The sequence below is a fragment of the Crassostrea angulata genome, chromosome 3 (assembly GCF_025612915.1).
Source record: "Crassostrea angulata isolate pt1a10 chromosome 3, ASM2561291v2, whole genome shotgun sequence".
Taxonomy (NCBI): domain Eukaryota; kingdom Metazoa; phylum Mollusca; class Bivalvia; order Ostreida; family Ostreidae; genus Magallana; species Magallana angulata.
The window spans coordinates 35587763-35607699 of NC_069113.1; the positions used below are offsets into that span (position 1 = coordinate 35587763).

At 34.4% G+C, this 19937-nt stretch overlaps 4 protein-coding genes across 7 annotated transcripts; 2 read left to right on the top strand and 2 right to left on the bottom strand.

The window, feature by feature from the left end:
• The first annotated feature begins 1823 nt into the window (after positions 1 to 1823).
• On the top strand, positions 1824 to 5689 carry LOC128178720 (glutathionyl-hydroquinone reductase YqjG-like). 4 transcript variants are annotated; one of them, XM_052846016.1, is made up of 9 exons: positions 1824 to 1985; positions 2669 to 2851; positions 3055 to 3236; positions 3365 to 3437; positions 3730 to 3928; positions 4199 to 4292; positions 4386 to 4502; positions 4696 to 4812; positions 5264 to 5689. In XM_052846016.1, exons 2-9 carry the CDS (start codon positions 2743 to 2745, stop codon positions 5354 to 5356), a joined length of 984 nt encoding a protein of 327 aa, XP_052701976.1. In that variant the 5' UTR covers positions 1824 to 1985; positions 2669 to 2742; the 3' UTR covers positions 5357 to 5689. The 4 variants fall into 4 exon arrangements, with proteins under 4 accessions (XP_052701976.1, XP_052701979.1, XP_052701977.1 ...); XM_052846019.1 differs by having other exon boundaries at positions 1828 to 1985; positions 2713 to 2851; XM_052846017.1 differs by having other exon boundaries at positions 1830 to 1985; positions 2649 to 2851.
• Positions 5690 to 5743: 54 nt separating this feature from the next.
• Positions 5744 to 8318, bottom strand: LOC128178721 (uncharacterized). Its single transcript, XM_052846020.1, has 5 exons — positions 8078 to 8318; positions 7167 to 7273; positions 6739 to 6854; positions 6382 to 6553; positions 5744 to 6274 (listed from the first exon to the last, which is right to left on the bottom strand). The coding sequence occupies exons 1-5, from the start codon at positions 8217 to 8219 to the stop codon at positions 6158 to 6160; spliced, it is 654 nt and encodes a 217-aa protein (XP_052701980.1). The 5' UTR covers positions 8220 to 8318; the 3' UTR covers positions 5744 to 6157.
• A 2575-nt stretch (positions 8319 to 10893) lies between these two features.
• LOC128177578 (uncharacterized) lies at positions 10894 to 13643 on the bottom strand. The gene is made up of 2 exons (XM_052844332.1): positions 13519 to 13643; positions 10894 to 13321 (listed from the first exon to the last, which is right to left on the bottom strand). The coding sequence occupies exon 2, from the start codon at positions 13243 to 13245 to the stop codon at positions 11203 to 11205; it is 2043 nt and encodes a 680-aa protein (XP_052700292.1). The 5' UTR covers positions 13246 to 13321; positions 13519 to 13643; the 3' UTR covers positions 10894 to 11202.
• Positions 13644 to 13732: 89 nt separating this feature from the next.
• Positions 13733 to 19891, top strand: LOC128177579 (uncharacterized). Its single transcript, XM_052844333.1, has 5 exons — positions 13733 to 13886; positions 17225 to 17329; positions 17996 to 18785; positions 19065 to 19176; positions 19605 to 19891. The coding sequence occupies exons 2-5, from the start codon at positions 17264 to 17266 to the stop codon at positions 19693 to 19695; spliced, it is 1059 nt and encodes a 352-aa protein (XP_052700293.1). The 5' UTR covers positions 13733 to 13886; positions 17225 to 17263; the 3' UTR covers positions 19696 to 19891.
• The last annotated feature ends 46 nt before the right edge of the window (positions 19892 to 19937 follow it).

The following is a 19937-nucleotide window of genomic DNA, read 5'->3' on the forward strand; positions in this document are numbered from 1 at the left end:
ATCATGAAAGACACAGTAACACCATTATCAAAACAACATTTATCAAAATAGTATAATTTAAGTCGGTTGATTCGTATACTAGGTTTCAACGGGGAAAATACTATTTGAGATTTTTAAGGATTTATAGGCCGCAAAACGAACTTGTTGAAAATTTTTCCGGTTCTACGAGCTTTAGAATTATTCAATACATACATTTCAAATCAAAACTAAATCAAAACTTGAAAAGCTGAGATATCTTATAAAAAGGAAATACTGAAATGTTCCAAAGATCATTTGTACTCTTTAACCGGCAAGAGTAGTACAAAACATAGCTGTTACATCAAAGGCTGTGTCTTTGGTCCACAGAGAGAAAAACTAAAACATATAACAAACTGATATAGATCCATAATGCATCTTTTACCCAAAGGACTTCGTTGTCTACTAGATATTAGTCATAAAGTCATGAGCAAGGGGGGGGGGGGGGGTTGTTCTGTTGCTTAGTCTGTTAAACAGGTGTCGACACGATTATCGACAACATCAAAACATGGCAATGCAGTATTTTTTCAGGAGTTATTTATGAAAAAATGACAATAACAAACAGTGAACCATCTCAAAAATCCATAAAACGAAATACAAATTCAAAGCAGAGCAACGCAGACCTCAAAATAGATTTAGGTAGGATCAGGTACCTATGAGGAGTAAGCGTCCTCTGCTGACCGGTCACACCCGCCGTGCGCCCTTTGTCATCTCAGTAAAAACGTCATTATCGGGGACAATGTTGTAAATTGGGGAAAATATCATGATCGGGAAAAACGGAGAAACATCCATGCAAAATTTGTTATTCAATCAATAGTCCAGAGCAGAACAATCATGGACCTCTGGAAAACCCCAGAGGCAGGATCAGGCGCCTATGAGGAGTGAGCATCCTCTGCTGACCGGTAACTTATTCAGGTAATAAGCCAGACAAAATTTATACTGTAAAAAAGAAGTTTCAAAATGTGTACATCATGTACATACTGATCGATATATTCACTCCCACAAACCGATGTACATGTATGAGTGTACAAAATAATTAAAACCTTGACCTTAACGCTTACATACATGTATATTATGTAGATGTATTGCAAATAACAACCGGATGGTTGAGATGATTGATCTTCCTTATTAGAGAGTTAAATCGTTGAAAATGTCTCGCTTTCATCCGGAGCTTGTGAAAAGTTGTGTAAGTTACATAAACAATTTCTTATTAACCTTTGCTTATATAAGACTATTATCAACCTATTCTTATAAATTATGAAACAGAACGTGTATACGTGTATTTTCAGTGTTTCTCACCTACACATGTATTGTAATATGTTTGAATTAACATTTCTTTTACCCGGTTAATTTTGAATTTTGAAAATATGCATAGCATTCATACTTCCAAAAAAAAAATCTTCCCTACCAAATTTTTTTTCCCTCCAAATCATGAAATTCCTAATCCGTGGGGGGGGGGGGGGGGGGGGGGGGGGGGGTTAATATTCAATTTGACTACTCATTTCCTATTTTTCATATCAATTTTTTACTAACTTCAAAAAAAGTGGGGGGGCCAACTCCATTATAATTCATTTTTTTATATGTAAATTTTAAAAAATTTCTTGCCGCGAGAAAAAGTGGGGGGGGGGGGGCAGGCCCCCCCTGCCCCCCCCCCCCCCCCCCGATGCTACGTGCCTGTAATAGAGAAAACAAATATTAATGTAGTCCTCAATTGGCCACGGACATTCAGCTCTCAGTACGTGAAGATTTAAACACTGAAACCTTATTCCATAGATTTTTCTCGGGCACGGAGTGTTGAACAATCATTTTCAATGGCTGGTATTTATAAAATCAGATCTTTTCAACTGTGCAACACCTATATTCATACAGAATTCAATAACACCAGCGCTGGGACCTGCTGAACTCATAGCTGAACGCCCCGGTGGCATTTAAAAGTATTTTCAGTCTGTAGTAGGAAACATTATATTGAGGTAAAGATTATATGCTACTATGCTAGAAGGGTACACAATATGTATGGAGCTCTGTTTGTGCTCATATCAAATCGTTATTTTTATTCGACTCTTGGTTGCATAAAAATTGTCATCTGTCTTAATCGTCAATGAAGCGTGTATTTAAGTAATGGTTAATACAACTTTGTTGTGGTGCTATATACCCTTTGCAAAATATGTGTATGTCATCTTTAGTTTAAAAAAGTTTAAAGTACCTACTCAGTGAAGGCATAGACAATGTAGTTGAGTATGTATCGGAAGGTTCCTTAATGCAACGAAATCCTATTAAATGATCACTATATTATAATCTAGACCAAAACTTTATTAATTGCTCGCATGCCCAAATTGTGCGTGTATAAAAAAAAAAACCCTGGTGTGTTAATACTGGAGAGTTTGACTAAAGGCTACATGTATTATATTGTGTACCAATAAATGGAAATAATCATTCGTTTTGTCAAAATATCTGAAATAAAAGTAAACCTCCAAATAGTCTGAGATATACCAATGTTCTAGAACTTGACCTGAGTAATATATTTTAGTTGTCTTTTAACCATTATTTTTTTTTAGGTGGAAGGGGTGGTCATGTTCTAGAATTTGACCTCTATTTTTTTTTTATTTACGGTGATCGATGTTATAAATGTTCAGAAACGTTTATGATTTTCCAGTTTTGTACAAACTAAAGTCTGTGCTTGGTCGGAATCTTTTAAAGCAACTAGTGACAAGCGTTTCGGTAACAACCATGGAAAAAGCTGTTCGACCGGAATACGATGGAACCCCGGGAAGAAGCGTTATAGACAAAAAAGGAGCCTTTCAGAGATCCCAGTCGGCCTTCCGAAACTGGGTGACAGGTATTATATAGATGTACATGTAAAATAACATAATACTAAAAACAAATAAACCACAGTCCGTTAAACTGATTATTTTGATTTTTTTTGGCTTATGAATGTAGATAGAGAGACCTTTTACTGATATCTATCAACCACAAGGGCATTCTAGTGGTTGTATAATTATCCAGAATCATTGTAATGTGCATCTCTTTTTTAACCAATAGCTGACGGGTCTTCTGGTTTTAAGGCACAACCTGGTCGCTATCATCTCTACGTTTCTTTGGCCTGTCCATGGGCTCACAGGACGCTGATCCTCCGGAAGTTAAAAGGGTTGGATGATGTCATATCCGTTAACATAGTTGATTGGCTGTTAAATTTTGAGACTGGATGGGAATTCAACGAAAAGGTTCAACTTGACGTTTATTGCACCAGATAACATTTTTAAAAAAACGCAAGAAGCTCAACATACAATCATGTATAAATCATGTATTAATTAGGAGTTTTGTAAAATTTTCATTGTTTTTTTTTCTTCAGAGAGATGGCTGTACTCCTGATACTGTCAATAGCGTCAAATACTTAAAAGAGGTTTACAGGAAAGTTGATCCAGGTTTGACATTGAACGATTAAATTTTAATACGTAAAGTGATTCGGTCGATAAAAAATTTTGCAGTTGTTATTTCGAAACTTTCACATATAGTTAATCATGCAATTGCTCACAATTTAATCTGGAAATTTACGAACTAGATTTAAAATTACACAAAAGCCATAAATAATGTACTATATAATACATGTAGTACCTTTATCAATATAATGTTCTAAATCGATGTATTATAAAAGGATTTTTTCTCTCATATACATGTAATGTCTTGTTATAATAATAAATCAGATATCGTTCACAGATTACAATAAAAGTGTAACAGTTCCTGTATTATGGGACAAAGAGACAAAGACGATCGTAAACAACGAATCGAGCGAAATCATCAGAATGCTCAACTCAGAATTTAACGACTTCTGCAAAACTGAGGAACAAAAACAATTGGATTTTTATCCTGAGAATCTGAGAAAATCTATTGATGACATAAATGAGTGGATATACCCGTAAGTTTCATTGCAACTGTACAATACGTTATTTATTGTTTTGATATTGAACGTTTTGCAAAATTACTAAATTGTAGCAAATCAGGTATAATTATAGTATGCCCTTTTCATTCGCAATGCTTCCAATACTCTTACATGTCTGTGAGATTACCCAAAGCACAATCATATTCATCGTACATATACTCTCAAAGGATGCGTAGTGTATATCTTAGTCGAATTGTGAATGAGTTTTTGTATGAAATGTGACTGTCGTCTGCTCTTATTTTCAAGAAACATAAACAATGGGGTATACAGGGCTGGATTTGCCAGGACACAAGAAGCTTACGACGAAGCGGTGTTCGGCCTTTTTGATGCCCTGGATAAGGTAATATAATAGCGCAACATGTAATTAAACCGAAATTCTCTAGAGAAAATCTATATGAATCCATGTGCTAATTCTTGTCTGCGTTTAAAACAGGTGGAGTCCATTTTGTCCAAGCAACGATATCTGGTCGGATCCAGTTTAACAGAGGCCGACATCCGGTTGTTCGTTACATTGGTCCGCTTTGATTCAGTATATGAGCAACATTTCAAAGTATGCACGATTTGAATATTACACACATTCACGCAAGCAAATTAAAACATTTTTAAGATTGATACATATGATTGCTGAAATTAGTTTAACTATCATATGCATGGCCTAGCATTATAGATTAATGTAATACTTGTTTTAACAAAAGAAGTTGTTGATTTATTAGTCAGTGAATGGTTTTTTTTTCACTTACCAGTGTAACAAGAAGAGGATACTTGACTATCCTAACATATGGCCGTATGTAAGGGATATTTATCAAATACCAGGAATCGCAGAAACAATTAATATGGAACATATAAAGAAACATTACATGGTAAGAACCCATTGATAAGAATTGCTGTATGTATTACATGGTAAAAACCTATTGATATATTATTATATATAATATAATATTATATATAAAAGCTATTGTCTTTTATTATTGGTACCAATGAAACACGTACATGACTTTAATGTAAAAGGGTTAATACCGTCGTGATGACTCTAACATGTAACCACATGTCTGGGAAGAGGTCTAATTTCAATGAATCAGAAAGATCTTTTTAAAAAAGGAGTAAGCAAAATCACGTGTTCAAAAGGTGATAAAAAAGTCTACATGTACATACTCGAATATATATTCATACTTACATGTAGTTTCATTTGTTAAATACGTTAGTCTCAAACTGTCAAATTTTCTTTTATGCATATTTATTAAGTTGAATGAAAGGTTTGAATCAATCTTTTTTCTGCTGTCTGAATAACAGAAGATATGATTGGTTTTACAGATGAGTCACCGTTCAATCAACCAGTACGGAATAGTGTGTATAGGACCCGACCTCGACTTCATGGCTCCACATGGTAGAGACAAAAAGTACTGACCAGGAGAAAGACTTGAAAGTTAATATATACCACATGGACTCCTATGAGATTAATGTAGTGACTTGCAAAATGACTTACAATATATATATTTATATTTTCATGATGATATACAAGTATATAAGCAACACCATGTACATGTATGTCCGATATCACTCCAATACCGGTGTTTCCACTTTTGTCTACATGTAGATGTAATTGTAATTGTCCTTTTTTTTAATTATTGATATTACATTGGTGTTTTGATTTGGACGACTTTTTATTTTGTTGCAAAGAAACTGTACATAGTTTGTTCTTTAATACATGTAGTTTAATTAAAATATTTCATAATTTAATGTAAGTTTACAGGTATTTTGTATGCTCTCTCTCTCTCTCTCTCTCTCTCTCAATCTCTCTCTCTCTCTCTCTCTCTCTCTCTCTCTCTCTCTCAATCCGTTTGTGAAAGCTTACAATGATAGATGATAATATTTTCTGCATGTGACAACAGTAATGCATATATAAATCCACATTTTGTCATTCTTTACAGTACAGGAGAACACGTGATTAAAATTGCCAAATACATACACCTGAAATCTTTCCTATAATTGATACTTAATACATGTAGAAAATTAGGTATTTCTGTACATTTGTGTCTTAATGTGACCAAAATTTTTGCATCAAATCAGTTTTCAATGTATAAAAATCCAAGATCTGTTATCAGTTTTCTTTCCATTGTGACACTCATTTACAATATTCTTTCCAGTACTATGAATATTCGTCTAGGATCATCTTTAAATAACATGTTATTTATGCCTCTGCATGTATCAATAACCTAACATGGCAAATCTCGTACGACGTTTGAGTTCTCGCGAGAGTACAGCTGGATCATCCGTTTCTGGTGCTTGTCCGAACCCTTTCTCCACAAATACGTTCTTTATTGTCTAAAAAAAACGTGCGGAATTGTAACTTTCTCTGTTAAACATCATACATATTTTAAAATGTACAAGAGGTATTCATGGACAATGTATGTTAAAATAGCGATACTTACATGTAGATAATCTTTCGCTCTGTCCCCATTTATAGCCCGGATCCTTGCGTATTCCTGTGAGCTGAAGTCTTCCGGACGAATGTCGTCTATGACCAGTTTTCTTTGGTCGGGCGGGAGTCGTTCAAGTTTGTGAAGAATTCTTCTCACTTCATAGTTGTCCGACGCAGAAAAACTATATTTAATTAGCAAGATAATCTTTCAAATTTAAATCATTTAATTTTCTGATACTGCATGCACTGGCGTCGGAAGCAAATTGAAAGTGGGGGGGGGGCTAGACTAATCCTTAGAAATAAAGAATTATAGTCGTGTGATCATGCATTACATAATTAACCTGGGCTATATGAATAATAAACTTACTTTGGATCTAGTTGGACTTGGTCTTCTCTCTGTCCGTCGCCTAAAGCCCTGTTAGATAAGTTATCTGTTCGACGATAATTTCTCCGACGGGATTCTCTGGTACAAGAATTCCACACCTTTATAAAAAATTAGTTTAAATATTAATGTTGAGATCATTCAAAGTAAACCATCCACTGAAATCATAAAAGAGACTCTAAAAGTTGTCTTATTCTGAGTGTAAATTAGCGAATAGAGGTGTTTCAGCAAGAATTCGAAAACCTGCTTTTACAACTTCACCGTCTGAGCTACATGTATGTTTCAAAAATATACCGAGAAAGTTAATAAATACTAATTTTAAAAGAAGTCATTTTATAATTTACTTTGAAAGATATAAAATTGCAAAATGGGGCTGTCCTTTTCTCCATGAGGATTATCAATACTATATGTACCTCGTTAGCACTTGAGCTGATTGGTAAAATGGGCGTGTCCTTCGGTGGCCAATGAGATGGCGGTATATTGTGAACTGATGGATCAGGTTTAGTGCATTTGTTTTCTCCTTTAAAATATAATGTGCAAGTTCAAAACAAAAATAACAGAAATATTTGACATTTCAAACTGCTCAGACTGAAATATGAATTTACTCAGAAATCATATTTCTTTCATTGACCCAATCGACTTTCCATTGTCCTTTTTTTCTGGAAGGGGGTCGTATTTGATACATGTACTATTCCTTGACAAAACCGAGAGATAATTTTTATTCATTTTATTATTTTTTTTTGGGGGGGGGGAGAAATTTCATTATTTGATTACTTTTATATATATATATTTCGTTTTTATATATTTGAAATTTAAAGAAAAAGAAATCCATAGGGCAGAATTACAAAATATATGGGGAAAATAAGAAAACTTAAAGTGTTTTCAACAAACTCCCTTAGGGTCCCATAGTATCTATAACTTCCGAAACGACACCCTAGGAAATTTGGAAGGTAAACAAATATTTTTTTTATCTAAAAAGAGTTCGTATTAAAGTAAAACTACATACAAGAAGTTCATCAAAATATTTAGGATAGGAAATAATTAGACTCGGCCTCGTTGATTAGGAAAGCAATGATTTTTTATTGCAACTTTGAGGCAATAAACTAGGTGAAGCAAAGTTATTCAGAAGTTACAGCCCATGTTGTATAGTTAAAAATGTGTCATTTCAAATAGATTCCTGACACAGTATACACATGAGTATGTAAATTATGACCGATCGATAGTCTAGTTTTTCGTTCTTACATATCAGTTGATACTTTAGGTATTAGATTTATTCAAGACACACAGACGCACATACACACACATATTTACATGTATTAATTACCTTTCTTCCTGCTTTTCGGAAGCGAATCGGAGTCAATGACGTTGGAATATTTCATTCGTGGCGGGATTTCAAGACGACATCCATGGTCGTAAATCGCAGTTAGAAACATGACTTTTTCGTTTCTCGGAACGGACCTTGGCATTGTTTTGAAACTGTTAACGTCAACTGAATTGTGACGTCATTGTCGTTTTAAATTTGGCGGTTTTCTTATACTAGGCTTATAGAAAGGATTTGGCTTAAATATTTTTTTTTTAAAGCGCCAGGCTTTTATTATTATCTTCTTTTTGTTTTAGGTGGGAATGAAACGCGTATATACTTACTATTTTCGCCAATAAATTAATCTAAAATAAATTAGTTTACATTGTTTTGTCTTGGATTAAACTATACTATAGCATTCGATAAAATAATGTGTCCGAGATTGTTATTCAAATGATATCGTTTTGTACAGACAATGGGTGGCAAAATTTAAGCGGCAAATAGCACACGGAACAACTTTTTCATTACATTTCGTTCATAATTAAGTACAGTCATGTATGTATCTAAATATGCAACGGGATTCAGTCTTTGTGTCTTGGCGTTAATAGCCCGGAAACAGAAAGAACAAACTTAATACATTTGTAGTATATGTATCATGAATAAGCTTTATCAAAACATCAATAACGTCCACAATGGCTTAAGTCTGTTGAGGCGTTCCATGAATCTGCAAGCTTATACTTAATATTTTTAACAGTTCACTACGCCAAATGATTCGCAACTCAGGGCAACAAAAACTGCTTGGACCTTTGCATAATGTTCGATTAAATCATTTCGGCATTTTTCGATCATTACAATGATTGATATCACAAAGTGATTTGTTTTTGGGTTTTTTTTCTGCTGTAAAATATATTGAAAATCGACCTCAGTTGACCTCTGCATAGAGCACCTGTCTAGTAATTCAGTTAAATATCTTGAAAGAATGCTCCTTTTTCTGTTACTTAGCTAAACACACTTTAAGACAGAAAATTTTATTTCACTTTATCAAAAATGTTGCACTATTGTTCATTATTTAATCAGTTGAATTTTGACATATTGATATTAACAATTACAATTAGTTCCAGTGAAAATGTTAAATTACATGTTTTAAATCAGATATCACTTCGTTACGGATATACATGCATACAATGTACAACATTTTACATGTAAACTTTAATGCATATTTTATAAAAAGCTTATGTGTTAACTCTCTTACATACTTTAAAAGATAAATACATGTATCTGTTATTTTTTATATTAAACACTCCTGTTCACATAAACTCATCAATACATATATAGTCTTGCATTAAACTCACTCCTCCCAAAACAGTGACACACAGTTTGAGAGATTAACTTCGACATCCCCCATCCTTTCCGAACCCTAAAAAGGCAAAATAAATAAATACTAACAAAAGCCATAATATAAGCTTATAGTACTGTCTAGTATACATGTATGTCAAAAGTATCTGCATAAAACGATTAAATTTATGTAAATAGTCAACACAAATAATAGGAGGCAAAAGCATTTATCATTATGCTACATCATGACTAGATCATAAGATAAAGAAAACAAGTTTACATGTACCGTAAAGTCGCGTGTATAACACGCACTTTTTTTCAGCCAAAATTTGATCAAAAGTGGGGGGTGCGTGTTGTACATAGGACCAAAATTTTACCCCGTTTTTTCAAGCCGTGATTGTTGATACCACGGGAGTAGTGACTGCCGATATAGCGTGTTATGCAAGTTGTATGAGTGTATACTGCCGATAAAGCGTGGTATGCAAGTTGTATGAGTACTATATTTACTGCGTCAGAAATACCTTATTCTTAGTTTTATTTCCATGTATTGAAATATTTATCCTTTCTCAAAACTATTCCTTGCATCAAACAAGTTTTAAAATCGCCAGTGTATTCGCCATTACGTAAGCAGCCACCTGTTGACTCGGCGCGTGGTCAATGTTTGTTTAACGATTTCCGGTGTCAGAAGCATGCACCTGTCTCGTGTCGGACTTCACATGGTGTTTTCAAGTCCATGAAGATTAGCAATAATTATAATTTTATTTAATTTGATCACTTTATTTCCAGTTATGCAGTTAAACATTATTGTTTTACATAGACACTGCTAAAAATACATCGATCATTTGTACGACTTGATAATGACGATATACGACATACATACGTTTCTTCACAATGTTTATTTAACAACAATCAAACAGTTTAACTATAATTAATCACTTAAATCATTTCTCTTGTTGTTGTTTTGGTTTATATCTGCAAACATTATTACTTTTAAGCACAGAGCTCGGAAGCCGTTCTTCTCTACATATGATGATTGATCTTCAACTTCTCCGCTGTTGTGTAACTGTAAGAAACTTTTACTGTACGAAGTGTCAGATGATAGGCCCCCTTTTGTTACCACTTTTGTAAATCATACCGTTTTCAATAGTAAAATTGTAAGAACTTTGACTCTAATATCGCTTGGGCCATGTTCCGACCACGAAATTACAGTAATTGCACTTGGGTTATAAAATTATCATTAAACATCAATATTTATTTGGAAAAATGGCGGCCGTCGATTTTCATCGTCTGAGCTGTGTTCCGATCACAAAATTACAGAAATTGCGTATGGATTTTAATATTATCATGAAACATCGATAGTTTGGGGTTAAATGGCGGCCGTTGATGTCCCATTTTTTTGGTGCGTGTTATACATAGGACCTGCTGTTTTTCCGCCATTTTTTGGTCAACTTTGGGGGTGCGTATTATACACGAGTGCGTATTATACACGATACTTTACGGTACATGAAAATCATCATAATAGTAATGATTTTCAAAAAGTACATAAGCTCATAACCTGTACATTACAATGCAAAATAAATGTATATGTAAGCACTGGAGTTGTAAAAATAGTCCAGATGTTTATGAAATCTATAAAATAAAAAATAATTATATTATAGTAAGTCTTCTAAAACATATGTTACATGTATAAATGAGGCCTACATGTATAAGATGGAACACATCAGAGTGCCTCTATGATAAGCCAGAAGTAACATGCAATTCTAGTATCAAGCTTTACAAATGAACAAAATAATACAAAAAAGGGTATTAAAGACTTAGAATCCAAAGTCTCCATCAATGTCATAGTCATAATCGTAGATGTCATCATCATATTCGTAGCCATTGTCTGAGTCTTGATCAGAGGGTGAGGTTCCGCTTTCCTCTGTGTCCTGGTCCGAGAACCTCAGGGTGACCTGGAGAGCTGAGGTGTAGGAGTCGTCATACCGGGAAAAAGACTCAAGTTCCTGGATATCAGATCTATTCATCTGTCCCGCAGTCACCAAAGATATGTTGTCAATGGGCGGCGGTTTGTGGATGACGGCCGACGGAAACATCTCGCTGATTTCCGTCATAGAGGTGGTGAAAGGGGCACCGTTACTTAGAAGAAATATGCCAGAGTCTGTTGCTGCTTGTATATGAAATCCGTAGGAGTCTGTCTGAATGTCCATTTGGAGGCCCATGCTTGGTAGCTTTCTCAGAGAAGTGATCCATTTGCAGCGAACTTCATCCAAAACCAATGCTGGTTTTCCTGGGAGGAATATCAAAAGTGTTTCATCTCTAACACAAAGGGTGTAAGGTTTAGCAAATTCATCGTAGGAAATTTCTGGTGGGGAAATTTCCCAAGAATTAAAGATTTTTGATCTAGAGTCAAACATTGCAAATCCAACTGATTTTTTAATGCAGAATTCTTCTGATGGCCCTGTTCTGTGTCGAAACCACAGGAAGATATAACGATCATTTTTTACAGCCATTCGAGCAAGAGATATAAATCTTGCTCCTGGGATTTGAAAGCACCTGTACTGAGAGTTATTCATGTTGCACAAAAACAAATTTCCAGTGCCTTCCTTGTTTCCAATAATATAGAGATGAGGTCCACAAGCAACAATGGCAGGGGGTACAGATTTGTGATTGGTTAACGTTGTTCGATAGCATGGATTGTAGAAGTCCCCTGTTTTAAAGGAATAAAGAGTCGGTTGCCCCTTCAGAAGATCCAAAGCAAGAACGTTCACCTTCAACATATCCGTCGGATACGGAAAACTTGAGCATAGATACAAGTATAAGTAATTTCCATGAGCAACCATACTGGAAACATTTTGCCTTGATGGTATAAAATGAATAAGTTTGTCACCTAACATGTTGAAGTGACACCACTTTTGGTCCAAAATGCTATAGACAAGCATTTTGAAATATTTCATCCCAGGATTACTGACAACTGCATACAGAACAGGGCTAACCCCATCTCCGTAGTTAATGGAACTGTGCAGGACATTTTCAAATCGATGACTCAGATGGCTACTAGGTTCACTGTTTTTCTCACAGAGCGAGGACTGCATATGAGTTTTCTTCTTGATTTCAAAGCTGGCGATGGTGCTGGTAACTTCACATGAATCATAAAGACAAAGCTTGATGCATGATACCAGATCATCAAAGTAAACAACACGAGAAGACTTTTCATGGTCTGTCCATCGTTTAACTAATCGTTTTAAATCATTGTAGTTTGTATTGTGAACAACTCTTGGTGTCTCAAGCAACCTGAATAGATTTTGTGGAGGTAGATCAATAATTTCATCATGAAAAATTAGATAGTCATGGAATCTTGATTCAATTATATTTCGGCATGCAGCAGCAACTTCTGGGAGATTGTGGTTTTCTGCTAGAAAGTTCACCCTCAAACAATTTGACAGGTCTAGATTTCCCAAATCCAAGTAAAATTGACGACAGAAGTCTTTCACATCGTCCAACAGGAGAAAATCGGTGATCTTTAAAACATCTTCAACATTGGAAATATTTAATGTTATTGCACCAGTATAAAGATAATCCAAAACTAAGCCAAATATATCTGGATCTTCTAGAATAAGAGATTCTGACAGGTTGATGAATTCGCATGTTTTTTCTCTCATTTCACACGTAAACATTGATAGGAAATATGGACTCCATAACGCCAGAATGGCTTTATGGGCACGAAATTCCTTCCCGTGTACACAAAGAACAACATCGCAGAGCTCCCCGGTTTCCCTCTGTCTCTGTAATGGTCTGATGATAAAATCCGTCGGATTACGCACAAATTGCTTGCGCTCTGCTCTCATGTAGTGAGACATTGTAAATTGAGACACTTATTCTTTACCATGGTTACCAGTACATGCCAGAAAGTTGTTCAGGAATAACATCTTTCTTCTGCAGATGATAATGCAAATAAATTATCATTATTATGCAGAAAATCGTTATTGATTGTTTTGACTGGAAATGCTGTGGGGGTCCTATAAATGTGGTAGAACACGTATGGCTTTAAAATTCCCGGATATGCACAAACAAATTAAAAACTCAGTTAATAAGTATGTAACGTGTATAAGAAATTTTTTTTAGTTACTTACATCTCTACTTTTTGGTTTCTTTTACACAACTACGTGAGATCTAATCCTTTTAAAAACTTCCACGTTTTATCTGAACACTGAATAAACAAAATGATATCGCTGTTTATTGTTTCAAAAAAAAAAAAAATAAGTAAAAACATGCATTACATTAAAAAAATCCAGTTCCCAAATTCTTCCGGTTGAATGTTAAAAAAACATGATAACTACATATAAACTACATAGCATGTGACTGCATAAAGGTGTAATAACGGAACGTTATCTTCCCTATACAGGATGTAAACCGTGGCCTTCGGCTGGGTAATTGACACAAGATACAGGACATGTAGGACTATAGTGGACTTGGATAGCATGACGGATCGCACTAAGAGGTAAATATCTATTGATCATTCACTCAGTACTGTTCGATTCTTTAAATATTTACACCCTAAAAGAGAACAGGTAAATGCAAAAATTAATTTTCAGCATGTTTACAAATAATGGTACATGCAAATGCATTATGTAGATAAGGAACGAGTGGAAACCTGTCCAATAGAGACACCCCCCCCTCCCAACCTTCAATTAACCGCAAATTTCCGGTATTATACGTATATAATTTCCAATGCAAGTTGTTTTTAATATCATATTTGATCAGTGCTGTGACAATGTTTTAGATGTGCAAACAGTTTGAGAGATGTCAGATGTCAAGCTATTAATACATGTAGATAAGGAAGCTGTAAAAGTTGAGTTATAAAATGCATATGTTCATGCGTATCTGTACAGCAGTTCTTAAAATAAATATTATAAAGAAATGCAAGGATGCATCATTAATTCAGCTGTAGGCCTACATATTCACCTTTGGTATAACTGTTACGCCAGGCTTTCGTTTACCACATATAACTTACGAACAATGCTAATTTTGGAAAATTATCCAATGTTTGGGTCCATTTTGTAAGCATAACCACTCTAACAGTATGGGATTTTATCTTTAACGTCATTGTTAATTTTTTCCTTTATCTTATCGCGCATGATTAATTTGTATGATAAATAAACAAGATACTTACTCAGCCCTAAATTAAGCATTGGGGATTGCCATTAGTACGCACTGAGTTCTGTATGGGTGTATCTTTAATAGAAAAATAATTCAATGATTATTGGGATGTCGGGCAGAACTATCTTTAGTGTTGCAGGCATATAGTCGAAATTTCACAAGCATAACCTGTATTTTTAACGACAACCATAACCTGTATTTTTATCGACAACCATAAAAAGGAAAGGTTAATATGCATTCTAAAGACAGAATTTAAAACGTGTATTTGCGCAAAATCCTTATCTTTAGATATGGATGTTATGTTTTCATAAACATAAATACACGATTTCTAGATCAAGAAGATTATAAAGAACGAACTTTTAACATTGATTATGACACGAGGTCCTTTGGACTTTATGAGATAAGTTTAAAGATAAAGTCCTATCAAATCCTGGCAATTCAAAAATGTTTTTTTTATAATGATAAGGAAATTCAACAATGAAAAGATAAGATTGTAATTACATAAAGGATATATTTGTAGTAGTTTTCAATATTTCTTTACTTGATCCTGGTGACATTGTCCAGAATATTATTATTAGTATGACGATACTAGTATAAACTGATCAGATAGAAAGAGGTAGAGAGTCATTTGGTATGGCAGGTACGATTTCACATGCACGATTATCGTAAGGAGATCTCACTTGTCCCTTTTGTTACACGTAGTATGTTGACTTCAAGTCGATTGTACTCACCATCAACATATTAAAATTGAACGCATAGTAAATATACGTCAAAATTACGTCATTTTTTATGTCATTAAACATTATTCATTAGAGTCTTCTAGTTTAGCTAGTCCCCTCGCCAAAACAGCAACTACGTACAGCATGAATGACTTTTCTCTTTCTTTGAGTTCTTTTGACGTTTCCGATATTCACCTGCTTGCAGCTGATTTATAGTGACTTTTAAATTTAGTACATTCATGCATAACGTTAAAAGAGAAATAGGCCTATAGGATCTTTCATGATTTGCAATCATGATATAAATTATGAATTTTATTCAACGAGATGTGTGTTTTCTATCTCCGAGCCTTGGCGAGGGGATAGAAAAAAAAACAATGAGTCGGATAAAATTAATATACCATCGCAAATCATGAGAGATTCTTTTTATCACTTGTTTTACCTCAAGTTAAACCTCAATCTTTTGTTAAACCTTGATCTTTCTGTAAACATTAAAATTGTGGGCCGCATAACACATTCACTATAAGACGTCAACAACTTTACGCATGAAAAAAATTCCTTGAAGATTAACAAACAGCCCATTTTCTGGTATATTTTTATCAATTTAAAAAACCCCACACAAAACCGAAACAGCATTAAATGCTGCACATTTATTAATAATTCTACGCTTTTCAACTGAATTATTTTGTGATTTTTTCATTCTACGTCAATAATCTGCCTAAAGCTACGTAATGTTTAATTATGAGGTCACGAGGCGTAACAACACACAGTGGAATATCAAAAATTTATCCCATGAGTGATATCCACCGCATATTGAACTAAAAATGTGATAAACATTGTTATTCAACGGGCAAACTGATATTTTTTTTTCCGCAAAACTGTTGTGAGGCAAAGAAAGACATCGGTATGTTTGACTTGGAAGTGACTCACACAGCAAATGTTAATACTGCCATTCACAAAGAGAATGTAGTCTATTGCTAAACAACCGTCAGACGCAAGAACAGTTTTAACGGGAATCACACGTTGCGAGTGGCAAACTGTCTCAAAATGAAGCCGTACGTGACACCTACGACTGGCACGTCAAACGTTTGTAAGACGTTGTACGTGCAATTAGAACCATTTTAACAAGGCCTTGGACTTTCAGTAGGACGTTACTATCTATTTCTTGCGTCTAAACAAGTTAAAAATGACGCTGGTTTAGAATGAAATATATGTTACACCAATTGCATAGTATTAGCTCAAAAGCCAGACATATCTTCTTGATTTCAAAAAGCAATGGCTGAGTGGCCAACAATGAAATAGACAGGCCTACGTCACATTGCTGTTTGACACCTGGTCCAACTATCCAAAGTCCAAGCTCCTGTTAAAATGGTTCTACTGCATACTCTTTTGTCGCTGTACAATTAGCTACGGGAGCTAGGACTGACAAAACACGCAGCACATGCACGGTCAACGATCATGAACTCGCACGACCAGTTGTGACTGAGGACTTAAACAGATGGATACATGTATATAATAATTATTGCCAACTCTAAATTTATTTCAGCCTAACAACACAGATTAACATATTTTTTAAAACGCTTGTAGTAAAGTATTTTTTTTTTAAATCAACTGACTATTGCTGAAATGAAGGTTTGTAAGGAATATATTGACTTTGTTGACGCAGGATGAAATATTTTAATAATACAATCCACGGAGTAGTTTGATATCGCCCTTTTTAAATATATGTCGATTTTTGAGAATCAAAATATCGTAAATGACGTGGTTTTGAACACATTTTCAAAAATTTTAATTTTTCATATAGGAATTGATTTTCTTTATTTATTTATAATCTTTAATGCAATTCATTGTCTATAGCCCTAACAACAAAACAACATAATATCTATCAGAAAGTTCATCAGCGTTAACTTTAATTTGATAAATAAATGCTGTGTATGATGCAATCTTTTTATTTTACTTCCAGACAGCCTAAAAATAGATAAAGAGACTTGAATAGAAGAAAATGAAAACAGTAGTACTTTGGACCCTTCTTGGGAGTGTTGTCCTATCTTTTATAACAGGATGCTTTGTAAGTATATTATTATATTTACATCAACCAAGTATTATTCCTTCTATTTCTTACGGAAACTTATAGTTAATTCATAGCTCTATAGAAACAACCAGACTGAAATCTACACGCCCCATTTATCGATTGGTCGAAATCTACAGCGGCTGAAACTGACAAGAAACTGACAAAACTAAAAATTGACACGCCCTCTTTTTCGATTGGTCGAAACCTACAGCGACCTAAGAAAAACCACAGACTGCACGAATAAATCATGATGATGTCAGGCTCAAAGTCTCACATGAGACGATTTGGCTGTTTCTTTTAGCTAATGTACTTAGGTAGGTTAACAGTAATTTAGTAAATTTTACTTACTTTTCATAATCAAAATGTATGTATTTTTTCTGCAATGTCGCTACCTTCATATCCAGAATGATCCACCAACGATAGCATTCTATTGTTTAAATAGATCAAAAATATTCATGTGGAAAACTAAGGATGATGTCTGGTCTTTTTGATAATTTCAGTTTTAATGTTTGAGTTTTTCCGAAATTATAGAAAAAAAACTTGTATCATAAGAAACCTTTTATGCACACAACTTGAGCATCCTTAAGCTACCATTACAATAACTTACTAATAAGAAATTTAATATCAAAATTCAAACTTACATAAAAATGATTTCTTTTGTAGGCTACAAGCACCACCACAGTAACACCCGGAACATCTTCCCCATCAACAACATTATCGTCACTTGCATCAAGAGCTAGCACTATTACAGAAACAACCACACTGAAGTCGACAAGCACAAGCACTCTATCAGCAAAATCGACGACAGTATTGAAGACATCATTATCATCGTCTTCAACACCAACAACAAATACTAATACTGCAACACCAACAACAAGTAATCAAACTACTCCCATTACAACAAAATCAAAGTCACTTAGTTCAACAACATCTGCAGCATTGACAACAAAACCAACTATGACGTCAACAAAATCTACACCAGCCGTAACAACAAACATATCTGCAGCAAGTACATCTATTAAACCATCAACGGCACTTATACCAACAAACGATGTCTCTACAGCGACAAAAATACCCACAACACAATCAACAGTAATGGATGCAGACAGAACGACAGAATCAAACATTTCAACGGAATCGGGTACTACAACGACATCCGACCTGACAGTAACAACTACAAGGGGATCCTCAGTGAAACCCAGCGGAAAAACAAGTAACCATGTAACAAAGACTCCGAGTATTACAAAATCAACGACTACTTCGTCGACATCTACACCAACGGTAACAAGAACAGATGGACCATCAATTAAAACCAACGATACAAAAGAGAAAACAATTATAACAAAAGGACACGACCTTTCATCAACTACTCCATTTGTTTCCTCTACACAACAAATGCTTAATACATCAACTAAACCAAACCAACCTGGAAACATTAATAAACCACAAAAAGGTACGTAAATAGAAACTTAGGAATCTACACTGAGAATTAACAAAAAAGCATATATAATTATATGAGTTTAATTTTGTTAAACATATAATTTGATATATAAATAGATTATCCTCGACCGAAAAATATAACTAAGATTTTACCCCTGATTCTACTTACTTGATTTAGATGTACTGTTGATAAAAAATATCAAACACAGCTTTAACTACACAATGTACCAAATTTGGGCTACGACTGTTTGAGACAGGTCTTTATTAATCTATTTCAACTACGATTATTTAGCAGGTCAAGGAGCGCTCACGGCTGCTGTGATATCCGTTTGCCTGGTCGTGTTTTTTGTACTGTTAGGACTGGCCATACTCCATATAAGAAGAAGGAAAAGCTCAACCATCAGGTAACAACACTAACAAATACAGTGGCTATTCAAATCTTTATTTTAAGCTTTCAACGATTTTGTTATCAGAATGATGCAAAATGAGTCTCATGCTACCGAATGGTGTTTATGCATTACATTGATCTTCGATTATAATGACGACTTCCTGTTTCTTCACTAGTATTGTACATATCCGTGTTATAATAAAAAGACCGGTCATAAAGTTATCTTTCAGATCTGAAATTATTTTAGAATTATGTTATTATCTGGGTTTTTTCTACATAAAAATTTCATATATTTTAGCTGTATGTTTTGATGAACCTCCTTTATTCTCAAACAGATCTCCTTTTAAGCAGATTATTAACGTCTACTAAATTGTTATGATTATCCAGCTCTATTAACAATACTATTGATAATTTTTTTATAGCTAGAACTTTTGACTTTTTCAGGCATCTAAGGTTAACGAACGATGATGATGATGACTTTATCTTAGACATGGAGGACATCAGGACAAACGAACCTACCTTTACTTACAATTAAGTCACCGAGCCAGTGTTTCATATCTTTGTGACAATATGTAGATCTCTTCGTGACTTTTAGGATAGAGTTATGTGCAAAAGCAGATAGATCTTTGTAAAAGGATCAAGTGATTTTTGGCAGTGTGAAAGAGTAGATTTCTGTTTGATAGCATTGTATGGGTGCTGTCTGAGAGTATGATACTAGGATATAATTCTTTTTACAAAAAATTAAAATACGGTGATGTCTGAAAGGATGGAATCTTA

Coding starts and splice junctions, on each gene's coding strand:
- LOC128178720 (XM_052846015.1), top strand. CDS start 2,641: ATGTTCAGAAACGTTTATGATTTTCCAGTTTTGTACAAACTAAAGTCT. Junction 4,293..4,385: donor TTTTTGATGCCCTGGATAAG/GTAATATAATAG, acceptor CGTTTAAAACAG/GTGGAGTCCATTTTGTCCAA. Junction 4,813..5,263: donor ATATAAAGAAACATTACATG/GTAAGAACCCAT, acceptor TTGGTTTTACAG/ATGAGTCACCGTTCAATCAA.
- LOC128178721 (XM_052846020.1), bottom strand. CDS start 8,219: ATGCCAAGGTCCGTTCCGAGAAACGAAAAAGTCATGTTTCTAACTGCG. Junction 7,274..8,077: donor TCCGAAAAGCAGGAAGAAAG/GTAATTAATACA, acceptor TATATTTTAAAG/GAGAAAACAAATGCACTAAA. Junction 6,855..7,166: donor TCAGCTCAAGTGCTAACGAG/GTACATATAGTA, acceptor TTTTTTATAAAG/GTGTGGAATTCTTGTACCAG.
- LOC128177578 (XM_052844332.1), bottom strand. CDS start 13,245: ATGTCTCACTACATGAGAGCAGAGCGCAAGCAATTTGTGCGTAATCCG.
- LOC128177579 (XM_052844333.1), top strand. CDS start 17,264: ATGAAAACAGTAGTACTTTGGACCCTTCTTGGGAGTGTTGTCCTATCT. Junction 18,786..19,064: donor CATTAATAAACCACAAAAAG/GTACGTAAATAG, acceptor ACGATTATTTAG/CAGGTCAAGGAGCGCTCACG. Junction 19,177..19,604: donor AGGAAAAGCTCAACCATCAG/GTAACAACACTA, acceptor TGACTTTTTCAG/GCATCTAAGGTTAACGAACG.